Source organism: Drosophila hydei, unplaced genomic scaffold (genome assembly GCF_003285905.1).
Source record: "Drosophila hydei strain 15085-1641.00,03,60 unplaced genomic scaffold, DhydRS2 tig00000149-arrow-pilon, whole genome shotgun sequence".
In the NCBI taxonomy this organism is placed as follows: Eukaryota; Metazoa; Arthropoda; class Insecta; order Diptera; family Drosophilidae; genus Drosophila; species Drosophila hydei.
This window is the reverse complement of record NW_022045678.1, coordinates 294,413-318,592: the sequence shown is the minus strand read 5'-3', so window position 1 is coordinate 318,592 and position 24,180 is coordinate 294,413. Positions and strand designations below refer to the sequence as shown.

Below are 24,180 nucleotides of genomic sequence, written 5' to 3'. Positions count from 1 at the left end.
AATAAAGATCGCCGTTCTATGCGATTTTCAATGTAATTCTGCTTTGCTTTTCTATGCGATTCTCAAGCAATACCTACCTCCACAATTTTCTTGTATATTAAATCCCATTTCTACGTTTTCATGCTTTAAATATTATACACTTTTTCTTTTAGTTACTTTTCATTCATTTCATTATACTCGCTCACCATGTGAAAAGGGTATATCGGATATTTAGCTATTTCCAGTTAGTTTTATTCGAGCGAGTGTTATACAGTCGGTTGCAACGATTTTAATTATTAGTATTATAAATATTAATATTGTTGGAAAAATATAATTTATTTGTAGTCAAAATTGATTTTTGACCCAATTGAAAGAATTGCGCTTGCATTTATGAATTGATAAAAAACTGAATAGATTATGTTCTTAATAAAAAAAGGAGCTGAAGGGAAAATTGTAGATCGCACTTTAAATTAATTTGGGCCACAATTCCGGCCAGCGCACCAAGAACGACTGATGAGAGATCGCTTCGCTTAAGACTTGCCAAAATACGGAGGTGTTCTTAGCTTCATTCCAATTGTATGTCTTTTGGCCCAATTTCTTTATCGGATGGCGCTGCTCACTATACTGCGATTTGATGTTAAGCCAATGCTGTGTGTTGTCCTGCTGCTTGGTAGCATATTCCATTCGATAATTTGGCGGTAACAAGGGATTGGGCGGTCGCTCCTCGCGTTGCCTGCGTTGCAGTGCAATCAGTCTTTCCTCGTCGCAATATTGTTGCTCCAGTTTCATGAGTTCGGCTTCCACATTTAAAGCATTGCAACTGTCATTGTGTGCTGTAGCTCGAACTGATAGTTCAACGGGCGCAGCATCAGTAACATTGGGCGTAACAATGGGTGACAGTGGATTGAGCGTTTGAGTGTTTACCGTTGCTGTGGCATTAGTTGTGTCGGCGCGTGCCCGATGCCAGAGCGTGCCCGGCAGCTGGCTTGCAATGAAAAATGCGCCCGCAATGGTAAACACACTTGCCGCATAGCTCAAGGCCATAACAGCCAGGTTATTTAGCAAAAATTTCATTAGAGTAAAGCTGGGCAACAGCTGCATCAGTTCACTATAGGTTAGCCAGCCGCGTCGTAATCCCTCGCGCTGGGCCAGCGTTCGTTCCACGCTGCTAAGCTTTTCAAAGAATTGCTCGTTCGATATGTATATCTTCCAGTCCTGCCAAGACACAAAACTCTCAATTAATAATCACAATTGTATATAGAAATATAAAAAAGGCATTTACAATGGCTGTCAGAAACTCGAGTTCCAGTTGCTTGAGTTTGTCTTCGGCCATGCTGCCTTCTTTTGCCCAATCCTCCAAATAGAATCGCTCATCGTGGCCGGCATAGAATTTCGTTGATATCATCTGTAAGCAAAAAACAAAACAAAACAAGTTTATGAGTAACCACGTGACGTCACTGCCTTGTGTGCATGGCCAAAATCCCAAGCCAGAAGTTGCTATAAATAACGAAGAATTACACAAATCTATATTACATGCATACAATGCACCTGTAACATATCAGATATTCTCATTTAACAAAATCTACTTGCAAGCCACAATAAAAATAACAATCAAATTGCTTACTCATTATGGTCAAAGATTTAGAAAGTCTATTGCTTATATTGATGTGATGTCACTGTTTTGTGAATGGCCACAAGCCAAAAAAAGGTGATATTGTATATAACAAACAGTTATATATACAAATATGCATGCTATGCAGTCAATGCGACTTATCACTTTAGTTGCCAGCTGCCCTCATTTAGTTTTAAATAAATGCCAAGCTACAAAAACAACGATCAGACAAACACACGCTCACACGTTATTTACTCATTATGGGCTACGCTGTTTTAGAACGCTTTTTACTGTCTATGTGTGTGTGTGTGTGCCCGTGTGCATGTGCGAGTATTTGTGTTTTGTCTTTTCTGTGATTGTGCGCACATACATACAAGTGTGTATGCGTTATTGCGCGGAAGGTGGGTTATCAATCAACAGGTTCTCGTCACGACCTGCTGACAAAGTGAAAATAACACACTTACCAATGACACAACAAATAGTTCTTGTGGCGTGATTCTGTAGCCATAGCCCGGATCCAGGCTATTCAGTCGATCTAAGTAGATCAGCGCCATTATGAGAGAGCATGGTGTTGCATGGGTTTTTCCAGCCGCAATGGAACTCAAACGATGCAGTGAGTGGCCGCGATGTGGCTCCGAGAACAGATCAGCGGCATACTCGGCAAAAGGCATAGAAACTTCCATATCCGCCTCCGTTGTGTCCACACCTCCATAGTAAAGCGTTTTTCGTATACGATTTATAAACTCCCCGTGCTGCATCACCTGCGAATTGTAAATGCAATTAGTAAAGCTTATTGTGCGTGACCAATAAAGACAATTGCAAAAATTACCTTTTTTGGCGCAGATGCGACGAATTTACTTCGCCCCATTGGAAGAAAATATTGTTCTGCGTATTTAACGTGGAAACGAAATGCTTTCGAGGGGAACCGTCAACGTTGCCACATTGGCAAAAACCAACTGTTTGGTCCTATAGCTGAGCACAACAGGGTTGTCAACGGCAATACAAGCCAAGATATAAAATTTAATTTTATCTACGCGTTCTATTGTAATTGTCCAAAAAAAATAAATTTTGAATTCTGACATGTATATAGTTAGTTCTCATGCAAAATCTGTCACGAAATTATCATGAGTACTATTTTTCTTATTATTGTTATTGTTCGGTACGGGGATTGCCATTCGCATGTTCACGTTTAATAACAAATGATTTCGCAAGACTTGAATACGTTTTATTAGAGAAACAAAAATCATAAATAACATTTAAATCATGTCACGATTCAGCGGTGCGCTGCAACTAACTGATTTGGATGACTTTATAACTCCTTCCCAGGTGAGCTAGTCAGAAATTTAAAGTTGTAAGGAATCAGTACAAATGAAGTACATTTTAGGAATGCATTAAGCCCGTGACAATTGATAAGACGAAGTCTAAAACTGGATCTAAAATAACTGTACAAGCAGATGGCTACTACGAAGAAACAGAGGTACAAATAGCTTATAAATGTGTTTAATTTATAATTAAAAATATTTACAAATTTATAGAGTGGCAAGCAAAAGCTTCAGAAGGTTGAGATAACACTGCAAGATTGCCTCGCCTGCTCCGGCTGCATAACCTCCGCGGAAGGTGTGCTCATTACACAGCAAAGCCAAGAAGAGCTGCTCAAGGTGTTGCGAGAAAATGAAAGGCTCAAAGCTTCTGGCGATAGTGACCAGGTCCGTACAGTTGTGTTTACAATTGCCATGCAGCCGGTGTTAAGCCTGGCCCATCGCTATGGCCTCAGCGTCGAGGAGGCAGCACGTCATTTGACAGGTTATCTGCGGCAGCTGGGCGCGGACTATGTGGTGAGCACAAAGATTGCTGACGATCTGGCGTTGCTGGACTGCCGACAGATGTTTATTGACCGATACCGAAACAATGCCGAGCTCACCATGTTGAGTTCCTCGTGTCCCGGTTGGGTGTGCTATGCTGAGAAAACGCATGGCAATTTCATATTGCCCTATATTGCCCCAAGTCGTTCGCCGCAGCAGATAATGGGTGTGCTGGTAAAAAACAGGCTAGCCGAGTATCTGAGTTTGCCTAGTTCTCGCTTCTATCATGTCACAGTTATGCCCTGCTATGATAAGAAATTGGAAGCTTCACGCGAAGATTTCTACAGTGAGGTGAACAGCTCTAGGGATGTGGATTGTGTCATTACCTCAAGTAAGTTAAATGCATACTCTTCTCAACAATACAATATATAGTAATTCTCCTTTTTTTTTTGCAGTTGAAGTTGAGCAAATGCTTCAGACAGAGGAAAAAACGCTACAGCAATTTGAACCCTCAAACATGGATTGGCCCTGGGGAGATGATTCCCCCGAGTCTATGATATGGGCACACGAGTCCACCATGTCCGGTGGCTATGCGGAACACATTTACAAATATGCCGCCAAAAAGCTGTTCAACGAAGAGACGCCCGATGACCTCCAATTCAAGGCGTTGCGCAATCGAGACTTTTCTGAAATTAGCTTGGAAAAGGATGGAAAGGTCGTACTTAAATTTGCCATTGCAAATGGCTTTCGGAATATACAAAATCTAGTGCAAAAGCTAAAGCGTGGCAAGGGACCAGGCTATCATTTTGTTGAGGTGATGGCCTGCCCATCCGGATGCATCAATGGTGGTGCACAGGTGCGTCCCACTGCGGGGCAACATGTGCGCGAATTGACCCAACAACTGGAACAGCTGTATAAGCAACTGCCACGTTCAAATCCTGAAGAAGACGAAACTAAATATATATATGAAGATTTCGTCTATAACGCCCAAAGCCTACTGCATACCGAATATCATGCTGTGGAAAAACTCAATACAGCTTTAAACATTAAATGGTAACAAACTATTTATTTTGACTCATTGTAGATATATTTTCTGTATATAAGTTACATTTGTTATTAAAGTTTTATGCAAGACCAATAATTGTCTGGTATTAATAAATAATAAAATAAAAATATGTAACAGCTATATATTTGTATTTATTTTCTATTCATTAATTAAATGTTCATTTCATTTAGTCTCGAATATATGCTACATTTAAATAATGCATTAGAAAAATTAAAATAAAATGCCTATTTAAAATAATAAATACATTAATAACAAATTACAATTACTTTGAATACAATAAAATATTAGTTTTGTAACGCCAAAAGCTATTGTTATCGATACCACACATTGTTTTCAGGTATCGATAAGTCAACAACAGCACCAACATCCCTAAATGAAATACACGTAAACCTTTCGCCAAATCACCGAAGCAACATAATATGCTATTTAAAATATGTTTTGTGCTGCCACTCATATCGATTGCAATTGCACTTGATGAACCACAAAAGATCAAAGATAAATCCACTAAATTACCACCTTGCAAAGCTTGCACAGTACTCGTGGAATCATTTAACTTGGGCTTGGAGCGCACAAAACGAGGCAAACATGCCGGCGGAGATGCAGCCTGGGAGCAGGAGAAAATGCGTGTCTATAAGAATAGTGAAGTGCGTTTAGTTGAGATCCAAGAGCAATTGTGCAACGAGGTTAAACGAGGACAGGATCACTGCCATATGTTAAGCAACGACCACGAGTCACTGATTGAAGAATGGTTTACAAGCAAGCAAGATGAGGAGCCCGATTTACATGCTTGGCTTTGCATAAACCAGCTGAACGTTTGTTGCCCAAGCAATACGTTTGGACCCACCTGCCAGCCGTGCACAGATTGCAATAATAATGGTGAGTGGTAAATGTGACAATAAAGTACATTTCTTATATATTTAATTTTCCAGGCAAGTGCAAGGGCAATGGCACACGTAAAGGCAATGGACAATGCCTGTGTGACAGTGGTTATGCGGGCATCAATTGCAACGACTGCGATGAGAACAATTATGAATCTTTTCGGGATGCCACAAAGCTACTATGCACCCCATGTCATGCTGCTTGCGGTGATGGCGGGTGCAATGGAGCTGGTCCCAAAAGTTGTCGCAAATGCAAAGATGGTTGGCGCATGGACACCGAAACCGGTTGCGTGGACATCAACGAATGTGTGGATCAGCATCGAGCTTGTCGACCACAGCAGTTCTGCGTTAACAACGAAGGCTCATTTTCTTGCCTGGAATGCGATCGTTCCTGTGATGGTTGCGATGGCGATGGCCCGGATATGTGCAAGAAATGTGCCGATGGCTATCAGCTTAAGGATGGCAAATGTCAAGGTGAGTGTTTGTGCAACTATTGATAAATATAGTTTGACAACTATCACCATTTCTCTTGCCTCAATCACTGGAACTGTTTACACAGATCTATCCTCGCAGCAACGTGATTCATATGTGAACATAACACGACTTCTCACCTACTTCGGCATGTGCGTGGCCACCTGTGTCATCTTCCAGAGCTCGACACATATTGCGTATATCGTTGGTGGTGCGGTGGCCATCTATATAGCTGCCTCCGAATATTGGTTGAATTGGACAGCACAGAGCGGCGCTCAAAAGCCAGAAATTGATACACAGCAGCTAGAGGCCTTGATCATGAAGTCATTATAAGGCAAAAAAAAAAAAAGAAAACCAAAAATGAAAAGACATTTGTAATGTTTGCTGATCTATACGTTAATTTTATTCTATGAATAATTCGTACATAAGCATTTGTCTGCAGTGTTTAAATTATGTTATGTTTTTCTATATTTTGTTTGCAGTAGAGTTGAAAGCGGAAATCGATTCCCAACCGGAGGTGGTGGCTTCAATGCGAGAGGAACTGTAATACGCACAGGTCACAGCCACAGCTTAGTCAAATTTAGTTTAATACAATTACCAAATTTGATTTCAATTAAGATATACCAAAATTGCCAAATTTGAAAAATATTTTCTTTTGTATAATGAAAAACAAATTTTGTTCGTTTAATTTCAAAGAAATAACATTGTAGAGTTAAAATGTAGTTGGCCATATGAGCTGAATTCTATTAAAAGACTTCCAAGTATTACCGATGTATTTGAGTGCAAGTGAAATAAATTAATCACATTTTTTAAACTATTTTTTGCCAATTTTATACCTTATACAACAGGTGCCAATTCGAAATTTGGAAATGAAATTTTGTAAGCAAGTAAAAGTATCGATACATCTTCTTTTATTGTTGAAAACTGCTGTAAAATATAAAAAAAGGTTTAAGCTACTTAAATTTTAAATCAAATTGTAATTTTGTTTGAAATTTAAACATCAACAATATGCAGTAAAAGTATCGATTTTGACCTGTTTTATACCAATTTCAACAGCTGTGCAAAAGTGCCAATTTGAAAATTTTAACTGGCTGTGTCGGAGGCTAATAAAAGAATCGATATATCATTTCTTGCTGTGCATGTGTTATACCATTCCGAACAGCTGGTATGAAATGTAAGCGCCAAATTTGAATTTGCTACAAACACAAATTAAATAAAACCATATCATTTTTATATAAAACTTTTTAAGTGACATTTTACTCGCTATTTCGGCTTCTTGCTTTCGAAAGTTTGCTTTGACGATCAATTTAAATGATTATTTCTAACGTAATATCCTGTTAGAGCATTGCGCATGTCCTACTCGCATCCATTGCCACAGTCAACAGCAGCGGCTGGAAATTGGAATGCGGCATGTTACTGCAACATCAGCAGCAGGAGGCGGCAGCAGCAGCACGCGTAGCAGCATATTTGATATTTGTTTGTGCGTACCGAGCTGCTTGGCCAGAAGGTCAAGCTCTGCTGGTTATTCTCGGTGGCCGAAAAATCAATTCAGTTCTGGTAAAAAGGAAAAAAATGTAACAAGCGTTGTCTTTTTCGTAAATAAGCAAAACGTTTACATTTTCGCCACACAAAATCAATACAGCAACGTTTAGTTTTATTTTTTTTTGGCAATAGACAAAGCCATAGCATATAAAGCCAAGTAAGTAGGCTTTTGCGTAACCAAGCAAAACACGTAAATAGTTTGGTTTCTTTTTATTTTGATGAAAGATATAAACAAAAATTTCAAATAATATTAAAGTAAGTTTCAGTATTTAGGAAAAACATAACACACACATTCGAATGCTAAAATGTCGTCGCCGTCATCGTCGTCACTAACAAAAACAACACAACAACAAACATATGGCCTGACAGCGAATGATATTGCTACTGAATATCGCCCCTATAGAGGATCGGCTGGCATGGCAAACGAACGACAACAGCAGGAGAACCAAGGGATACTGGAACGTGAAGATACTTTAGAATACTTCATCAAGTTTCCCAAACCGACGGCCGATAATGATTTCGTGCTGGTTAGCGGCAACGATGAGCAGAATAATGTACCTATCGTCATGCTGTTGGGCTGGGCTGGCTGTCAGGATCGTTATCTAATGAAATACTCCAAGATCTATGAGGAGAGGGGGTGAGTAGCTGCCAATGAGTAGATTCACCAATAATGGTTATGACCTATTTACTCTTTATCTTCTGACAGACTCATCACTGTCCGATATACTGCACCGGTGGACACCTTGTTTTGGAAGCGCAGTGAAATGATACCGATTGGCGAAAAGATTCTGAAGCTTATACAGGATATGAATTTTGATGCGCACCCATTGATATTTCATATCTTTTCGAACGGCGGCGCATATCTCTATCAACACATCAATTTGGCCGTTCGCAAGCACAAATCGCCATTGCAGGTGCGCGGAGTCATCTTTGATTCGGCGCCAGGGGAAAGACGCATGCTCGGTTTATATCGTGCCATTACCGCTATTTATGGCAAAGAGAAGCGCTGCAATTGCATCACAGCCTTGGCCATAACATTGACCCTAAGCATTATGTGGTTTGTTGAGGTAAGTTAATTAGTTTGCGGCCACACCCGCCCATTTCCATAATATCTAATGCTCGATGAAATTGCAGGAGACTTTTGTGGCTTTTAAGAGTTTGTTTGTGAAGTCGACACCGGTGCACGCGAGTCCTTTCAGTGAGCTAAAGAACGAGACAAACAAATATCCACAATTGTTTCTGTATTCGAAAAGTGATGTTGTCATACCATATCGAGATGTTGAAAAATTTATAAGAATGCGACGCGATCAAGGTATCGATGTGTCGTCTTTTTGCTTTGAGGATGCCGAACATGTCAAAATCTTTACCAAGTATCCAGCACAATATGTGCAATGTGTGTGCCGTTTTATTAGGAATTGTATGGCTAATTCTCTAACGTCCTATCAGTTAACTGGCGATGTCATCGATGCACAAACCATGGAACAGCAGCAACACCAACAGCAACAACAGCAATCAAATTTGAAATACGATTAAAAAAACAGTTTAATTTCGGTTTGAAAATGCTAAGAGCGCGCGCAGACGAAAACAACGCATCAAACACGTATGTGATAGGCAGCACAACTATTATAAAACTTACTTACTGTTTGCAAACAATACTCAATTGGAAATAATTGCAAAAATTTTAAACGTAACTATTGAAAAACACAAAAAAAACACAAGAAAAACAAATTTAATGCAGTTGACCGCTTGGCGCCCGCTGCCGCTTTAATGTAGAAACGAATTTAAGAGTTACTCGAATCTAAAAAGCGTGTGCATTCTTATATTTTTCCCCTCCCTCCTTGGCAAAGTGCACAAAACGAGCGCAAATAAAGTAATTTATCATAAATTTTAATAATGCACGAGTTTAAATTTTAAATTGCATATTTTTCGAATGACAGCTGACTGCTACATAACTAGCCAGGGTGATGTGCAATTATCGAAATGTTGTGGCGCAATCGTTTATATTCGATAAGTTTTGGCGAGTCGCCATCTTGGAATGTGCGAAGAAGAAGAAGCGAACAAAAAGCAAGCGAAAAATCTTTAAGCGTATTTATTTAAATGTATAAATTGCATAAATCTATATATTTAAGACCAAGCACACATATTTATTGCTCCACTCATCAATATAAAAGAAACCCCAGCACAGCTGCCACGTTGCGTTTGCCCAAAAAGGCTTAGCCAAAAAAAATCGAAATCTCCGACGGCCCGAAGGTATCACACACATACAAACGCACGCACACTCACATATACACAGTCCACCACACATTAGTGCAAGCAAAAAGAGGCAGAAGAAGCAAAGGCAGGCAGAGAGTGTTTTTCCATACATTTCGGTGAAGCTACTGGGATCTAAGGTAAATAAAACTACGGCAGCAGTAAACGTACGCTTAGGTGTGTACCCAAATAATGGATTTGATTCTGCCGCCGCCACCGCCACAAATGCCGCGGCACACGTCGAAACAACGGTGCACGCGCTGGTGTGTGTTTGTGTGTGTGTGTGCGTGCGCAATTAATGCATATTTAACATTGATCCATTTATGTTGCAGACGCCGTTGCCGACTTCTGGTCAGGCACAAACAGCACACAGCAGCAGTGATTGTGTTGCGGGCAGGTGATATAACTAAACAATCGCGACAGCTTGCAGCGGACTATGTCTGACTATTTGCGCCAGCAGAAACCACTAGAGCACACATAGCCATGGCTGCGACGAGAAAATTGCAAGGTAAGCAGAATTCTCCATACATACATATATATATGTATGTATTTATTTTATATGATGTGTGTTTAAATACTGATACTGTGAACATTATCGATATATCCCGATAGGCGAAATTGATCGATGTTTAAAAAAGGTAGGCGAGGGCGTGGAAACGTTTGAGGATATATGGAAAAAGGTACACAATGCTACAAATACCAACCAGAAGGTGAGCGCAAAACACCATCTAAATTTGATATCTCCTTTCAATATATACTTATATACAAATTTCTTATTTACAGCAAAAGCATCTCCAGGAAAAGTATGAGGCAGACCTTAAAAAGGAAATTAAGAAGCTTCAGCGATTACGAGATCAAATCAAATCATGGATCGCATCCGCCGAGATTAAAGATAAAAGTGCGCTGCTCGAGAATCGAAGGCTCATTGAAACGGCAAGTTGTTTAAACTTAGAATTAAAACACAAATATGTCGCCTCTATCAATCTCAAGCACAAAGCAAACAACAGATCGCTTTTAGTCCTATGTCTGTTTTGATCCATACATATCTAAATTTACCTGTGATACCAATTCCAAAAAGACAATATATAATTGATTTTGAAGAATGTTTCGGATACTTGATAAACAATCACAATTCATCGCGGCGATATTAGAAACCAATTGCCCTTTATTAATGTTATTAATTTTCATATACCTACAGCAAATGGAACGCTTCAAGGTGGTGGAGCGGGAGACAAAAACAAAAGCGTATTCCAAGGAAGGCTTGGGCGCCGCACAAAAAATGGATCCAGCGCAACGGATCAAGGATCATGCGCGCAATTGGCTAACCGGTTCAATTAGTACATTGCAAATTCAAATCGATCAGTATGAGAGCGAAATTGAATCGCTGTTAGCGGGTAAAAAGAAACGTCTGGATCGCGACAAACAAGAGCGCATGGATGATTTACGGAGTAAGCTGGATCGTCATAAATTCCATATAACTAAACTGGAAACGTTGCTGCGACTTCTGGACAACGATGGTGTCGAAGCGGATCAAGTGAACAAAATCAAAGATGATGTCGAATACTATATCGATTCATCGCAGGAGCCAGATTTTGAAGAGAACGAGTTCATCTATGATGATATTATCGGTCTGGATGAAGTCGAGCTTAGCGGCACGGCCACAACAGATAGCAACAATAGCAACGAAACTAGCGGCTCGCCCAGCAGCGTTACATCCGGCGGCAGTCCATCGCAATCGCCAGTTACTGTGCAGCAGGTGTTGCCATCCTCCTCCACACAGCAGCAGACAGCGACGGCGGGCAGCAGCAGCGCTGGCAGTGGTACTAGCGCCGCCAGTGCAGCCCAATTCCAGCATTTGCAGGCAGCGGCAGCAGCTGCGGCGGCAGCAGCATCCGCCGCACAGCAATCGAATGGTAACAATGTGGGCTATGCGAGCGACACCAGCGCAGCTTCATCCTCAGCGACAACGTCCACCGAGGCGACAACAGGTGGCGAGAAGCGCAACAAAAGTAGCGAAAGCAATGCGAATAGCAGCAAAGCCAAGGTAAGTGTTTGCACTAAATAAACTAACTAATAATAGTTCTATTTGGGGTGCCGTTGAATTATTAACCTTGCAAACATATTATATATTTGCCTAAATATATTATTTATACTCAGAACGCATTCGCACAACAATTTAACAAATTAATATTCAACCAATTGTGCACAGTAGCCCGATTTAATGTGCACAAGATGTCATAAACCAGAGCATTTATGACTGGTTCTTGTTATAGAGCGATATAATATTTAGTAATTCAATTTGTTGACAGAAAGAAGCTTCTGAGAGCGAGGAATTTATTGAATTCACTTTTATATATATTCTTTTGATCTAGTTAAGCATTTGAACTTATGAAGACCATGTAGATACAAAATAAAATGTAACCACCTTTATATAGATATATGTTTAGGTATATTGTCGATAAGTCACATGACAACAGTTCTGTTAACAGATACAAATAATTAACCGCCTTTAATGGCATTCAGACATTTAGGCAGTTTGTCTTACACATTAAGTGAACTGATATTTAATGAAATATTTTCCCTTTTGCAGCAGCAACCTCAGCAGCCGATCAAGCCGACGCCAGTGCGTGCCACAGTTAAAGCGCCCGCGGGTAGTGATAGTAAGTAGATAAACTACAAATTGATTGGATGGTTAACTGAAGGATTATTTAAATTCTATTAGCAGCTCAAGTCAATAAGATTATTAGCTCAACGCCCAGCAAAAACCAGCAGCAACTACCCACGGTCGCTTCCGTTTTGGCGTCTAGCGGGACACAGAACAACAACAACAATAATAATAACAGCAGCAGTAGCAGCAGCAACATTGTCGCTGCCAGTGGTCACAATCCTGCCGTGCAGCCACATGCCCCAACGCCTGGTCTGAGTGCAGCCAACATAGCTGTTTCCGCTGGCCCAGCAGCAGCAACAGCAGCGGCAGCAGCTGCAGCCGTGGTTGCAGCATCAGCGAGCAACAGCAGCAATAACATTCAAGGCCAATCTGTGATTCAAGCGACACCAACAATTGCATTTGCAGCGGTGGCTAAACACAACACATGTACGTCCCACTCATTAGCTAACTATAATGAAAGATATCCAGATTTATTAAAGTTATTGTAATTTATAATAATAGCACTACTGGAAAACGGACCTGTCTCGCAACAGCAGGCAACGGCGCCCACGGTGGCGGCCATTGTAAGCGCCAATGCACAGGCCCAGCAACAACAACAACAGCAGCAACAACAACAGGCGGCGCAATTATCCAATCTTCAAACGAATTCCTCACACATGCAAAACGGTAATACACTTGTGAAAATGGCTAAGCTCTATAGTGATTTATTTATAGTCTTTCTAAAAATGTTTGAAAATTATTGTAGTCATTGTAAATGGACTGATCTAGCCATATAAGTCTGTCGATACTAGGAACGCAAACGATAGCCACAGCCACCTTAACATTAACTACCCTATATAATATATCTATAACTAACATATACGGGGCTTAACGATAAACACAGATGTTATTTGAGAATCAATTTACAAAAGTATTAAGTAATTAGGTTTTAGTGATTGTGACCATTCGGAGCTGGGTACGGAGTTTCACCCAGTCGCAAGCTTTCAACACTTTAGTAATACTGTTGCACAGGGTATTTTAAGTATGTCAACATTTAATCAAATTGTGCATTGATCACTATATCAAACGTATAGCAAATACTTTTGTAACTTAAGATAGTCCAATAATTACATATTTTCAAAAGAATTCAGTTGTATCTAATAGACAATCTCTGCATATGAATATATACATATATATATATATATATATACATATATATATATATATATATACATATATATATATATATATATATAATATACCCTAACTACTGCTAAGAGTATTCAAACTTCGAAGTCTTGCAGTTATAAATTCTGTTTTGTTTATTTTAATAATTGTAATTAATATATAATGCTTATTGCTCTTTGCTTCGATTATTTTACAGGCCTGCCCGTCTCACTCAGTAGTAGCAGCAGCGGCAGCAGCAACAGCAGCAGCAATAACAACAGTAATGCTGTCGATGCGATTTCATTGAAAACCATGGCACAGGAAGCCATTAATCGATCTGTGATCGAGCCCAATTCCCTAAATCAGCAGCAAGCAAGTAATATAGATACGAGACAGCAGCAACAACAAGTGGCGCAGCAGCAAGCAGCGCTGCAAACACTGCTACAACAGCATTTCAGCACCGAAACAACTGCCAACCAACAGCAACAACAACAGCAGCAACAACAACAGCAGCAGCAGCAGCAACAGCTCCAGCAACAACAAGCTGCAACAGCGGCAGCAGCAGCGCAACAACAGCAGCAACAAAATGCAGCAGCGGCAGCAGCAGCAGTTGCAGCAATTGGTACAATCGTAGCTGCTGCTAGCAATGGTCCCACAGCTGGCAGTGGACTCATGAATCTGGCGAATGCTGCTGGTCAGCCCACAGCCGTCAGCGGTGGTGTTGTGGTCCCACCCAATGCAAAGACGCATACATCGCAACAGCAGCAACAACAGCAGCAGCAACAACAACAACAGCAACAACAACAGCAGCAACAACAACAGCAGCAGCAGCAGCAAATGGCCACAACAGAGGCGCACATACCACCGCTGTTAGGGGTCACGCCGCTGGGTCCAACGCCACTTCAAAAGGAGCATCAGTTGCAGTTCCAAATGATGGAAGCCGCATATCATCACCTGCCACAGCCCATTGATACTGAGAAGCTGCAAACATATTTTCATCGCTCACCGGTGCAAACACCAGCGCACTATCCACAGGTGAGTCAGGTACATTGATTCAATTGTCATCCTACATGGCTGTAATAAATGCTATTTTATGCATCACAGGCCCAGCTGCCTATTTACGATACCGTTGAATTCTATCAACGGCTCTCGACGGAGACGCTCTTCTTTGTATTCTACTATATGGAGGGCTCTAAGGCGCAATATCTCGCAGCAAAGGCGCTCAAAAAGCAAAGCTGGCGCTTCCACACCAAATACATGATGTGGTTTCAACGGCACGAGGAGCCTAAGATTATCAACGATGATTACGAGCAGGTGAGTTCCATAATGTCAACAAATAATTCAATTTTATCTAAGCTTGAGTGCAAACTAAGGTGGATTACAATGTTTATATATGTATATATTCCTTATAAGAGCGAATTGATCCTTTAAATACATTGCACTTGCGCAATAATTTAACTGTTAGAAGTCAACTTAAAAATATGGGAACATTCCTATAAAACGGTAGAAAGATGTGTATTATATGAGTTGTGGATTATATTTAAGCATTTAACTAATTTAATAGGGATGATTTATATATTATTATATGCCATCAAAAACCAATTTTATCTGCTGAACAGGTTCTAGCCTTGCCGTAATTCTATATCTAAATTCGATTTCGAATCGAGCAGTCTGAAAACTATTTTTAAGGAGCGTTGAACTCTTTGCTTCCAGAGACGCTTTCAATCTACCAAATTTGATATGTTGCAATTAGTTATGCATACAATTAATTAATAAAAATAATTGAAATTCTATACATATAATAAACTCGTATTTTATGATAATTTGATTTGCTTTCAGGGTACGTACATCTACTTCGATTATGAGAAATGGAGTCAGCGCAAAAAGGAGGGCTTCACCTTTGAATACAAGTACTTAGAAGACAAGGAGCTGAATTGAATTGCTGCGTTGTTGTGATGCGGATGCGTCGGCTGTCTACGAGGAAATCAATCCATAACTACAATAATGAATCAATAGCATACAATAATCATACCGTACCACATCAGAAAAATACACTCTCACTCTCACTCAAACTCATCGAATAGAATCAGAACACACACACACTTACACACACGCCCACACATACACACACACTCAACAATAAATCCATAAACTAATGAAGAGATCATGTGTAAGAGAAGCGATACAGCAAGCAAGCCGTAAGCATAAGTGAAAAGGAAGAGAGAAACGGAAAACAAAAGAAAAGAAAACAAAAAACAATGAAGTATGTTACTGATACTTGTTCGGAAAACGCATGTAAAAACATATGCTTTTTTATATAAATGTTTTATTGTTTATTATTTTTTTTTAAGAATTACTTTCCTACACAAAACAAAAAATGATAAAAAAAAAGAAAAAAGAAAAAGAAAAGAAACTAAAACTATAAAAAAGTTATGCAAAATACGTGCAACAATTTCAATTTTCTGGCAGTTGTTCCTCGCCCCGCCTAAGTCCACGTCCACGCCCACGCAGCCGCTCCCGTCACGCCACGCCCCCAAACTTCCTAATAGTATACCGCTTAGCGTTCTCATGCATTCATTAAACCCTTCCAACTCGAGCTCCTCTGTCTCACCCCGCCTCCCCCTCCTCATCCATCGCACTTGCATCATGTATAAAGAGCGCAGCAGTGTGCAGTAAATACTTTTAATTATAAACAAATTAGCGCACCGAATTTTTTCAATGCGTTTGCGTAGAAACGTAAAAGAATAAAAGAAAAAACTCGTGAGAATAAAAGTAAACACTAATAAAACTTCAGCTGATCTTATTTAAATTTAATAATGTAATTACGATTACTAAGATCATTGATTAAGTTGAGCATGATAATGAATGCCGCAAGGCAAACAAACAAACAAACAACAAATTAATGCGTAAAATTACCTTTTTTTAAATGTAAGCAAAATAAAAACAAAACGTGAGTAAATAGTTGAAACATGTTTAGTGTTCATTTTGTTTTATTTCATTAAAAACTATTTGCGTTATTTTACTTTTCTTTTCCATTTAGCCTATTTAAATCCTCTGATCGGTTGAGCCTCAATTTTGATCGTAAAACAAAAAAATGAAAGAAAATGTTAATAAGTCATATATAGTCAAATGGTATAAACAAATGCATTTTAGAATGTTTTTGCGTAAATATAGCATTTTTGCTAAACAAAAAACAAATAAAAAAGAACGAAATACATATTTAACAATTTTACAAGAATAGTTTTAAAAGAAAACAAAACACAAATGCATGCAAAAAAAATACATTTTAAAAATTATTAAAAAAAAAAACAAAAAAATGCATTAAAATATACATACAATTATACGCCGCCCATTGCGTACTGGATTTTATTAAAAATACAATTATATGGATATTTCTGGTTTATATTTAAATACTTATGGAAAATACCGTTTTATATACTCTACCCATGTTGTCTTCTTCCAAACGCCCAAAAGTATGTATGTCTGTTATCGCTTCTATAGCTAACTAATAATATTTAGGCTTCGGCTTTTAACAGCTACTTCACTTCCGTATGCTGCTAAATAAACTGAGTATCAACACCCCAAGGCCTTAATGCCTGATTATAGCATTATTGGTTCTCTTATACAGAAGGCAGCATTATTATGTGTGCGCTGTATGCCTCTTATTTCCTGCTTATATTATTACTTCGCTGTGTTTCGTTTAAGTACATTTTTATATGCTCTCCACTGAGCAAGCTGTTCTCCTTGGTATGTATGTATGCATACTTGAGTATAAGTACAAATGTGTTCATCTGCATATGTATGTATATGTGTGCAGTGGTTATTGATGACTTGAAGATTTGTATTGTATTTTATTTTGGATTAAATAGCTTGTACTTAAAGCTAAAATATTACAAAATACATATATTTATAATCTATTTATCAATTGGTATTTCGTATTAAAATTGTGCTTGTAATTTTTGCATTTCGTTTTGTATTTAATGCTTTGTCATCAATTGTATTGAGAAGTTGTTGTTGGTAAGTTGTTCAAACATACTCACGTGTAACAGTAATCTGTCTTCGTCTTACGCCTCACTTCCTTGATTCCGTTGGTCGATTTGTTATTGCTGATTTTTGTTATTCACTCTTTATATGTATGTGATCTGTATGAACGTTTTAATACCGTTTACTCGCGTCGTGCAAGCAGAAAAGAGAGGGTATGCAGACAGTCCACCTAGCAAACATAACTAAATATCATAGTGATGCCCGAATAAACTAGTTTGCTTACTTTGCTAAGATCGATAATTTAAAAGCTAATATCATTTCAATTACAAAATACAATCAAAAAATGTTATTTTAAGACACACTTAGATATATTTACTGGTCTTTCGTCTATTTACCTAAACATTTTCTCTAACACATGCACAGAAATCTGGTCTTATATGTAACCAATCTTATCTATTGGACAATTTGTAGTACAATTTTTAATATACAAAAGCTGTTATTGTATTCCAATCGGCATTCTATGTCCTGCCTTAATTACGTAGATCATTTGAGCTCAATCAATTCTTCACCACTTTGTAGGAATTGGCGTGGAGCAATTCCTCCAGTACATGCCCTTGCGGTTGAAGGCTTCGCTGTGTGCGCCATTTAGGTACAATCCAAAGAGATTGCTAGCATTAGAGAAAAGTGAAATGTTAATAGAAAAAATACTAATTAATATTAATATTGTAGTCCTACCAAAAGGAACAGTCCCTGTACCACCAGCCACCCATCTGATGCATGGCACAATTATCCGTGGAATAGTCATTGTCCGAATCGTAGGTTGTGAACTTCATGCACACATTGTAGTAGAGGGAATCTCCTGCAGTTCCCGAATATTGATCAATGCTGCGCAACGGATACTGCTCTTCCAATTAGAAATTGATCGTAAGCTGCATATCGCGTGTTTCCCTCGAAGTACTCAAGCTCAATTTTCACCTCATGATTTTCAGATGCGGTTATTTCATATAGCTTCTGCAAGCCAACGAAGAACTCGCCATTCGAGTCCTGGAAACCATCTTTGTATTCGGCCCAGTTACGGAAGAAGCTAAAGTTGCCTTCGAATCTGTGTGCCACCAGTGTCCAGCCGTCGTCCTCGGACTTCAGCACGCCGCCAACGCAGCAGCTGATGAAGCAGTCATAAGAAAGGAAAACGAAGGCTTTCATGTTTCTATTGGAGCGATAACTTTTAGAATGGAACTAACGAAGTAGTTTGGAGGCGGGTTTCTATCGCTTCAAGATCTAGTGACACGTATAGTTCGAAGCTATTAAGCACTGATAATGCATTAAAATTTATTGTATAATCCTTATCGCCTATTAAAGTTTCATTTAGCATTATCAAAACCCTGATAATCTGTTTCTGGGAATGACGAATACCTGATGTCTCTTAGCTTGCCTCTTGCAAGATGGATTTCAATAGTTGCTCTAAGTAATCCCACCAAAGTTGCCTTTAAATGTTTAGGAAAGTATTGCATATATAAGTTGTAAATATATATATCCCTGCACGAGTCTAGAGCGAATATTTTCAATTGAAATATAAAATAAAATAAATTAAAATGTTTTGTTGTGATCAAGAATATATTTTATAATTCTGCAATGCTTTCTATAATGTTTTACAACTTTAATGATAATAAGCCATCCAGAAAGGAATAATCCAAAATTATTTTTATAAAATAATTGACAAAGATTCTAATAGAAATGCATAAAATATATCTTTTTATATATATATACATATATTATACGCTCTGCGCCTGCGTATTGGAATTTATTGCATACAATATGTACAAAAGCTGTACTTGAAAGTAAATATCGAAGCTAAGGAAAAAGAAACTATACAATTTTAACTCTGGTAAAGCAAAGGATAACCAATGCCAATGACAATGGCAATGACAATGACAATGATAATGATAATTAAACTAAAATGGAACAAGAAATACGGCGGCAGATATGGACTTATAATCGATAGATTACTGACGGCTTAACGTAACTACTAGACACTGGTGGCCTCTGCATTGTTGCCCCAGACGACATCATCCTCATCGTCATCGTGGCCCCAGCCCTGATCGGCCTCGGCATCGGTTTCATGGCCACTTGAGCTCGTTGCTGCGGCCGCAAAGCGACTTGCATCGATTTGCACAATTTCTGGTTCGCTGATTGCGACCTTCGTCTCAATAACCGGCTCCATGTCTTTGAAGAAGTCAAACTCAGCCGGCTCAGAGGCATTGGCTGGCGTTGTCAATTGCACTTGAATGTCCAGCGCGCTGAGATCATCAATGAGCATGCGATTGATCGGTGGAACGGAGCTCTTCATTGCGACTGTGGATAGACTGGAGCAGGCGGTGCGGAATGAGTCGGTGAGCGAGGGTTGTGTGGTCTGTGTTGAGGTGCTGCTGTTGGTTTCCAAATTGTTCAGATTTAGCTCATCCAAAGTCTCCTGTTTAACATGCAGACGCTGCAGCTCATCCGTATTCTCCCAATCGGACCACGCCTCCTCCTCGTCATTGACCAATGTCTGTTCGTGCGCTGCACTGCTGGTGGAGCTGTTTGCATTGTCAGTGTTGCTATCGGTACTACTGCTATGACTGAGCTCCAATGGCTTCTCGCCCATATTCGTGATGCTCTTCTCGTCCTCGCCGCCATCAGGACTCAAACGCAAAGGCATCGGGGCCACATTGGTCTCCACTGGCAACGGACTGCCAGAGACCATGTAGTCAACGGCATCCACAGCGCTGCCATTCATAAGCGGCGTTATCGAGCGAGGCTCTGTCCAAGGTGTGCTGCTGTCCGTGGAGACAGCAGCATGTGGTCGACCATCCGAAAAGCAACGTCTACGATCACCACCCAACACAGTGGCTGCGCCCAAAATGGGCACCAAATCGGCGAGAGAACGCAATGTCTTGGCCACCAGCACATCGTTGGTATCGTTCATGCCCAGCTGCAGGTGCGGCAAGATTTCGCTCGTCAATTGCTCATCGCTCAGCAGACGCACATACTCCATGAAGTAGTCCAGCAAAATGAGCCGTATCTGTGCATCCCGCAGTCGAAACATTTTCAGTATGTGCGGCAGCAGATAATGCAAATATGTTTGTGGCGAAAAGAGAGCTGCGGTCCCATTCTCTGTCTTTGTACGCAGCACGTAGGGCGTGACGCAGTGCTGAGCGGTGGGATCCAGCAGTACCATGCGTGACAGCAAATCGCTGGCCAGCTGGGAGGCAACAACTTGTTCATCAAAGCACCGCAGACGCTCGATTAGATTGCTAAAGAATTGCTGACGCTCCTGCACGGACTTCAAAGGCAGCTCAAAGAGAAACGAGTGGATTAACACGAATTCATGATTGAAATATGGATGCAAGAGCACTGCCGACAGCTTGGGCCGCAGCTCAATGTTCAGGTGCTTCAGGTGTGTGCTGCAATAGTCGCGAAATTCTTGTACATACGGCGTGCTCGCCTTGCCTCCGCTGGCTCCACACTTGTCCAGTACTTGCTCGCAGAGGGTGGCAAAGGCAAACTGCTCCAGACCCAGTTCACTGTTGGCCGAGTCTCTGGCCAACGGCTGGCGAAAGCTGTGCGCCAAGTCTATTAGCTGTTTATTCAAGTCCTTCGCCTTCCACACAAACTCAAAACCGGCCAAGCGCCAGCTGCCTTTGTCCGTCACATAAATGGATTGTGTGCAAATATTAAGATGTCGTGCCATCGCCTTTTCAATAAGAAATATCAGACTGCACAGTATGGTGCGCAGACCAAGGCACACCTGTATGTCACTCTGCTGGGCCAGAACATCGTTCAGTGGCCTCACTCGTTCTGTGGCCAAATGTTTTTGTCCGGACTCATCCCATGTTGACATATATTTCAATATGTACGGATGGCGATAGATCATCAGATTCTATAGTGCACACATTAAATTCATTGAATATAATTGTATTTACAGTTTCGTACTTGTGGCATTTACCTTTATGGCCCGTTCCATAGGCCCTTGGGCCGCCCATAGCTGGCCCTTGACAAGAATTTCACCTTTGAATATGGACAGCTCCTGACCGCCGCCTCCTTCTTCGTTGCATGTTGTTGGCGACTCGGCATTGTAGAGTGCCCAAAAGTCATTTACTTCGATTGCGTTTTTATCAATAATCAGCCCTTTTAGTTTGCTGCCTTCATTGCCCATTTTTTATAAACATTAACAAATAACATTTATGTTAGGTCAACGTCTTGCACAACGTAACTCTAACATTTTCGTAACGCAAACACTGTTAACCGAACTGTTAGCGCATATGTTAAGCTAGCAGTGTTGTGACACACTGATTCTAAGTATTTTGCAGCACTGGATACTATGTACTAAGTCGGAGGTGAAAAGTTTTTGTTTCTATTGTTTTTAAATAAAACAAAAAAGTGTAAATGCAAAATGGACTTGTACGACGACATAGACGCAAAGCCGCGCGCTAGCCAAATGGATGGATGGTCTTCGGGTATCAAAATGTTGCAAACACAGTTGGCAGTAAAGAAAGCCCAACTGCCAAAATCCAATGCGAGGGATCCAATTAAGAAACCGGTGGGTTCAATTGTTTACACTACTGAAACTTGCAATAATATAATTTATAATTTATAATTTCCTTGCATAGCTTATGACACCTGTGGTGAATTTGCGCACTAAGCGCAATGCTGACGCGGAGAGTTTTGTGCCCGTGACTGTGGCTGCCAAGCCAATTATTACCAGCACCACAGTGGCGCCAGCTCCGGCGCTGGAGAGCATAAAAACAGATGATTGGGATTTTGTGGACGAATATGATCCGCAATGGCCCAACGAATATGAGAAACTTAAAGATAAATCCAAAAACAATGACAAAGCGCGCAACAGTAACAGCAGCACCAATCGAGGTGAGGACCGCGATCGAGACAGAGACCGAGAACGTGATCGCAAACGGAATCGTGGTGGTGGACGCCGAGACACTCATAATCATGATAACTCCCCGCCAAGCATGAAATTCAGTGGATTTAGCCAAAGACAAAGTGACGAGGACCGTTACAGTCCGCCAGCGCCGGGTTCTGTATCCAAACAAGGTGGTGGCGCAGCCATTGCGCCACCACCATCTCTTTCCATTGACAATGGAGATGGCTCTTCAAATGTAACTATACCATATACCGCCAGCTCGGTAGCGGCTAAGATAATGGCCAAATATGGCTTTAAGGATGGCCAAGGCTTGGGCAAATCAGAGCAGGGCATGTCCGTGGCGCTGCAAGTGGAGAAAACGTCTAAGCGCGGCGGTCGTATCATACACGAAAAAGACGTTTTTCTACCACCACCCCCATCAACATCACCACCTCTCTCTCAGCTGCCTGCTGTGGCCGCATCGCCTTCAGTCTCGAGTCCAGGTCCTGTTGCTGCTCCAGCTGGCTCGATGCCACCGCCACCATTGCCAGGCAGTGCTCCGACAGCTGCACCCCCAGCGGCCAGTGAGCCAGAGCCTAGCATAACCGAAATCATGAAGGCACCCAGTAAAGTGGTGCTTCTTCGCAACATGGTCGGACCAGGCGATGTAGATGAGGAACTCGAGCCCGAAGTCAAAGATGAATGCAACACGAAGTATGGTGAAGTGAACAGTGTTATCATACATGAAGCCTTTGGTACGGTGCCGGAGGATGCGGTCAAAATATTTGTGGAGTTTAAACGTATTGAGAGCGCCATTAAAGGTTAGTTTTCAATTTAACAAATCTCGTTTGAAATAATAATCTAATAACATATTCCCATACATTACAGCTGTTGTAGATTTAAATGGACGATTTTTTGGTGGACGTCAAGTGCGTGCTGGATTTTATAACTTTGATAAATTTAAAAGTTTTCAATTAAATTAAGTCAATAAAAATAGTTTGGTATAAAGTTTATTTGTAGTTTAAGCAAAGCGCCCTCTATTTGTTTTTGTTGTATTTATTCCGCACACGAGATTTAGTTGGCAGAGTTGCGAGAGTTTGTAATCGATAATTGCCGCTGACTATGACAACTCTACTAAATATAATCAGACATACACGCTACGACAAGTTAGTTGTCCAATGGGCGTAATATAAATATGTTTCTTATTAAATTACGTTTTCAATTTGCTGGCTAAGCGATCTTTAACATTTTTGGCCAAGCAACCCTCTTTCACTGCAAAGCCTAAGCCAGCACAATCAAAGCAGGCGTGTGATAATATTGTGACAACTCACAATAGCTGGTTGTATCGTGTCTAGTACACATAGCTAGTGCAGAGGTTTGGTTTGAGAACTGAAAACAATTATCGCAAATATTATTCGCTTTCGCTGTGTTGCAAAATTGATTAACAAAAACAACTTAAAAACCAAGGTGAGTTTACGACGCTCCTTCGCGTATTCTAACGAGTTAATTGATAGTGTGTGCGTGTTAATATATAAAACAACAAGCGCAAAAATTATAAGTATTGTGTTTTGCTGTTTTTTTTCTCTTGCGCGAATACATAAGCCAAAGCAAACGAACAGATAGCAGTGCAGAACGGTAAATTCTCCAAATGTCAACGACACAGGCACTTGTAATTAAATTCAATTAAGCTGCAGCTCATACTTAATTTGTGTATCAATTTTCATAAGTGAAAAAGAGAAGAACGACAGAAAAAAACAATACGAGACGCAGACCACACTCGCCCCCCTCACCTTTAAGTCCACGTTGAACTCGTGCCCAGCCACTGCCTGCAGCTGTAATAGTAGTCGTGAGTGTTGTTGTTGGTATAGCTGTAATAACTGCAACA

At 40.4% G+C, this 24,180-nt stretch overlaps 7 protein-coding genes across 10 annotated transcripts; 5 read left to right on the top strand and 2 right to left on the bottom strand.

The window, feature by feature from the left end:
• Window positions 1-280: 280 nt before the first annotated feature.
• On the bottom strand, window positions 281-2,644 carry LOC111592066 (protein CNPPD1). The gene is made up of 4 exons (XM_023304068.2): window positions 2,421-2,644; window positions 2,056-2,352; window positions 1,262-1,384; window positions 281-1,194 (listed from the first exon to the last, which is right to left on the bottom strand). The coding sequence occupies exons 1-4, from the start codon at window positions 2,457-2,459 to the stop codon at window positions 445-447; spliced, it is 1,209 nt and encodes a 402-aa protein (XP_023159836.1). The 5' UTR covers window positions 2,460-2,644; the 3' UTR covers window positions 281-444.
• Window positions 2,645-2,717: 73 nt separating this feature from the next.
• On the top strand, window positions 2,718-4,488 carry LOC111592065 (probable cytosolic Fe-S cluster assembly factor GI11683). The gene is made up of 4 exons (XM_023304067.2): window positions 2,718-2,917; window positions 2,976-3,068; window positions 3,127-3,784; window positions 3,849-4,488. Exons 1-4 carry the CDS (start codon window positions 2,855-2,857, stop codon window positions 4,448-4,450), a joined length of 1,416 nt encoding a protein of 471 aa, XP_023159835.1. The 5' UTR covers window positions 2,718-2,854; the 3' UTR covers window positions 4,451-4,488.
• Window positions 4,489-4,802: 314 nt separating this feature from the next.
• On the top strand, window positions 4,803-6,431 carry LOC111592067 (cysteine-rich with EGF-like domain protein 2). Of its 3 annotated transcripts, none has more exons than XM_023304072.2 (3): window positions 4,803-5,335; window positions 5,389-5,811; window positions 6,294-6,431. In XM_023304072.2, the coding sequence occupies exons 1-3, from the start codon at window positions 4,879-4,881 to the stop codon at window positions 6,353-6,355; spliced, it is 942 nt and encodes a 313-aa protein (XP_023159840.1). In that variant the 5' UTR covers window positions 4,803-4,878; the 3' UTR covers window positions 6,356-6,431. The 3 variants fall into 3 exon arrangements, with proteins under 3 accessions (XP_023159840.1, XP_023159839.1, XP_023159837.1); XM_023304071.2 differs by having other exon boundaries at window positions 6,291-6,431; XM_023304069.2 differs by having other exon boundaries at window positions 5,897-6,372.
• A 993-nt stretch (window positions 6,432-7,424) lies between these two features.
• On the top strand, window positions 7,425-9,220 carry LOC111592051 (transmembrane protein 53). 2 transcript variants are annotated; one of them, XM_023304051.2, is made up of 4 exons: window positions 7,425-7,507; window positions 7,617-7,987; window positions 8,057-8,417; window positions 8,485-9,148. In XM_023304051.2, the coding sequence occupies exons 2-4, from the start codon at window positions 7,656-7,658 to the stop codon at window positions 8,881-8,883; spliced, it is 1,092 nt and encodes a 363-aa protein (XP_023159819.1). In that variant the 5' UTR covers window positions 7,425-7,507; window positions 7,617-7,655; the 3' UTR covers window positions 8,884-9,148. The 2 variants fall into 2 exon arrangements, with proteins under 2 accessions (XP_023159819.1, XP_023159818.1); XM_023304050.2 differs by lacking the exon at window positions 7,425-7,507 and having other exon boundaries at window positions 7,525-7,987; window positions 8,485-9,220.
• Window positions 9,221-9,337: 117 nt separating this feature from the next.
• On the top strand, window positions 9,338-15,705 carry LOC111592052 (CCR4-NOT transcription complex subunit 3). Its single transcript, XM_023304052.2, has 14 exons — window positions 9,338-9,740; window positions 9,933-10,108; window positions 10,213-10,310; window positions 10,384-10,533; window positions 10,799-11,644; window positions 12,191-12,260; window positions 12,326-12,694; window positions 12,770-12,934; window positions 13,632-13,932; window positions 13,980-14,023; window positions 14,073-14,137; window positions 14,225-14,449; window positions 14,519-14,728; window positions 15,254-15,705. Exons 2-14 carry the CDS (start codon window positions 10,084-10,086, stop codon window positions 15,350-15,352), a joined length of 2,667 nt encoding a protein of 888 aa, XP_023159820.2. The 5' UTR covers window positions 9,338-9,740; window positions 9,933-10,083; the 3' UTR covers window positions 15,353-15,705.
• A 3,479-nt stretch (window positions 15,706-19,184) lies between these two features.
• LOC111592098 (protein-associating with the carboxyl-terminal domain of ezrin) lies at window positions 19,185-21,686 on the bottom strand. Its single transcript, XM_023304125.2, has 2 exons — window positions 21,384-21,686; window positions 19,185-21,317 (listed from the first exon to the last, which is right to left on the bottom strand). Exons 1-2 carry the CDS (start codon window positions 21,591-21,593, stop codon window positions 19,425-19,427), a joined length of 2,103 nt encoding a protein of 700 aa, XP_023159893.1. The 5' UTR covers window positions 21,594-21,686; the 3' UTR covers window positions 19,185-19,424.
• Window positions 21,687-21,728: 42 nt separating this feature from the next.
• Window positions 21,729-23,375, top strand: LOC111592099 (splicing factor 45). Its single transcript, XM_023304126.2, has 3 exons — window positions 21,729-21,977; window positions 22,048-23,116; window positions 23,184-23,375. The coding sequence occupies exons 1-3, from the start codon at window positions 21,831-21,833 to the stop codon at window positions 23,276-23,278; spliced, it is 1,311 nt and encodes a 436-aa protein (XP_023159894.2). The 5' UTR covers window positions 21,729-21,830; the 3' UTR covers window positions 23,279-23,375.
• The last annotated feature ends 805 nt before the right edge of the window (window positions 23,376-24,180 follow it).

Bases quoted from the DNA above. Each gene is read 5' to 3' on its own strand.
- LOC111592098 (XM_023304125.2), bottom strand. From the start codon at position 21,593: ATGGGCAATGAAGGCAGCAAACTAAAAGGGCTGATTATTGATAAAAAC. The intron at 21,318-21,383 runs GTAAATGCCACA...TGTGCACTATAG, and splicing joins CTATGGAACGGGCCATAAAG to AATCTGATGATCTATCGCCA.
- LOC111592066 (XM_023304068.2), bottom strand. From the start codon at position 2,459: ATGGGGCGAAGTAAATTCGTCGCATCTGCGCCAAAAAAG. The intron at 2,353-2,420 runs GTAATTTTTGCA...TACAATTCGCAG, and splicing joins TCGCATCTGCGCCAAAAAAG to GTGATGCAGCACGGGGAGTT. The intron at 1,195-1,261 runs GTAAATGCCTTT...GTGTCTTGGCAG, and splicing joins TCGAGTTTCTGACAGCCATT to GACTGGAAGATATACATATC.
- LOC111592067 (XM_023304069.2), top strand. From the start codon at position 4,879: ATGCTATTTAAAATATGTTTTGTGCTGCCACTCATATCGATTGCAATT. The intron at 5,336-5,388 runs GTGAGTGGTAAA...TTAATTTTCCAG, and splicing joins CACAGATTGCAATAATAATG to GCAAGTGCAAGGGCAATGGC. The intron at 5,812-5,896 runs GTGAGTGTTTGT...CTGTTTACACAG, and splicing joins TAAGGATGGCAAATGTCAAG to ATCTATCCTCGCAGCAACGT.
- LOC111592051 (XM_023304050.2), top strand. From the start codon at position 7,656: ATGTCGTCGCCGTCATCGTCGTCACTAACAAAAACAACACAACAACAA. The intron at 7,988-8,056 runs GTGAGTAGCTGC...ATCTTCTGACAG, and splicing joins AAGATCTATGAGGAGAGGGG to ACTCATCACTGTCCGATATA. The intron at 8,418-8,484 runs GTAAGTTAATTA...ATGAAATTGCAG, and splicing joins GCATTATGTGGTTTGTTGAG to GAGACTTTTGTGGCTTTTAA.
- LOC111592052 (XM_023304052.2), top strand. From the start codon at position 10,084: ATGGCTGCGACGAGAAAATTGCAAG. The intron at 10,311-10,383 runs GTGAGCGCAAAA...TCTTATTTACAG, and splicing joins CTACAAATACCAACCAGAAG to CAAAAGCATCTCCAGGAAAA. The intron at 11,645-12,190 runs GTAAGTGTTTGC...TCCCTTTTGCAG, and splicing joins CGAATAGCAGCAAAGCCAAG to CAGCAACCTCAGCAGCCGAT.
- LOC111592099 (XM_023304126.2), top strand. From the start codon at position 21,831: ATGGACTTGTACGACGACATAGACGCAAAGCCGCGCGCTAGCCAAATG. The intron at 21,978-22,047 runs GTGGGTTCAATT...TTCCTTGCATAG, and splicing joins GGGATCCAATTAAGAAACCG to CTTATGACACCTGTGGTGAA. The intron at 23,117-23,183 runs GTTAGTTTTCAA...CATACATTACAG, and splicing joins TATTGAGAGCGCCATTAAAG to CTGTTGTAGATTTAAATGGA.
- LOC111592065 (XM_023304067.2), top strand. From the start codon at position 2,855: ATGTCACGATTCAGCGGTGCGCTGCAACTAACTGATTTGGATGACTTT. The intron at 2,918-2,975 runs GTGAGCTAGTCA...AGTACATTTTAG, and splicing joins ACTTTATAACTCCTTCCCAG to GAATGCATTAAGCCCGTGAC. The intron at 3,785-3,848 runs GTAAGTTAAATG...TTTTTTTTGCAG, and splicing joins GGATTGTGTCATTACCTCAA to TTGAAGTTGAGCAAATGCTT.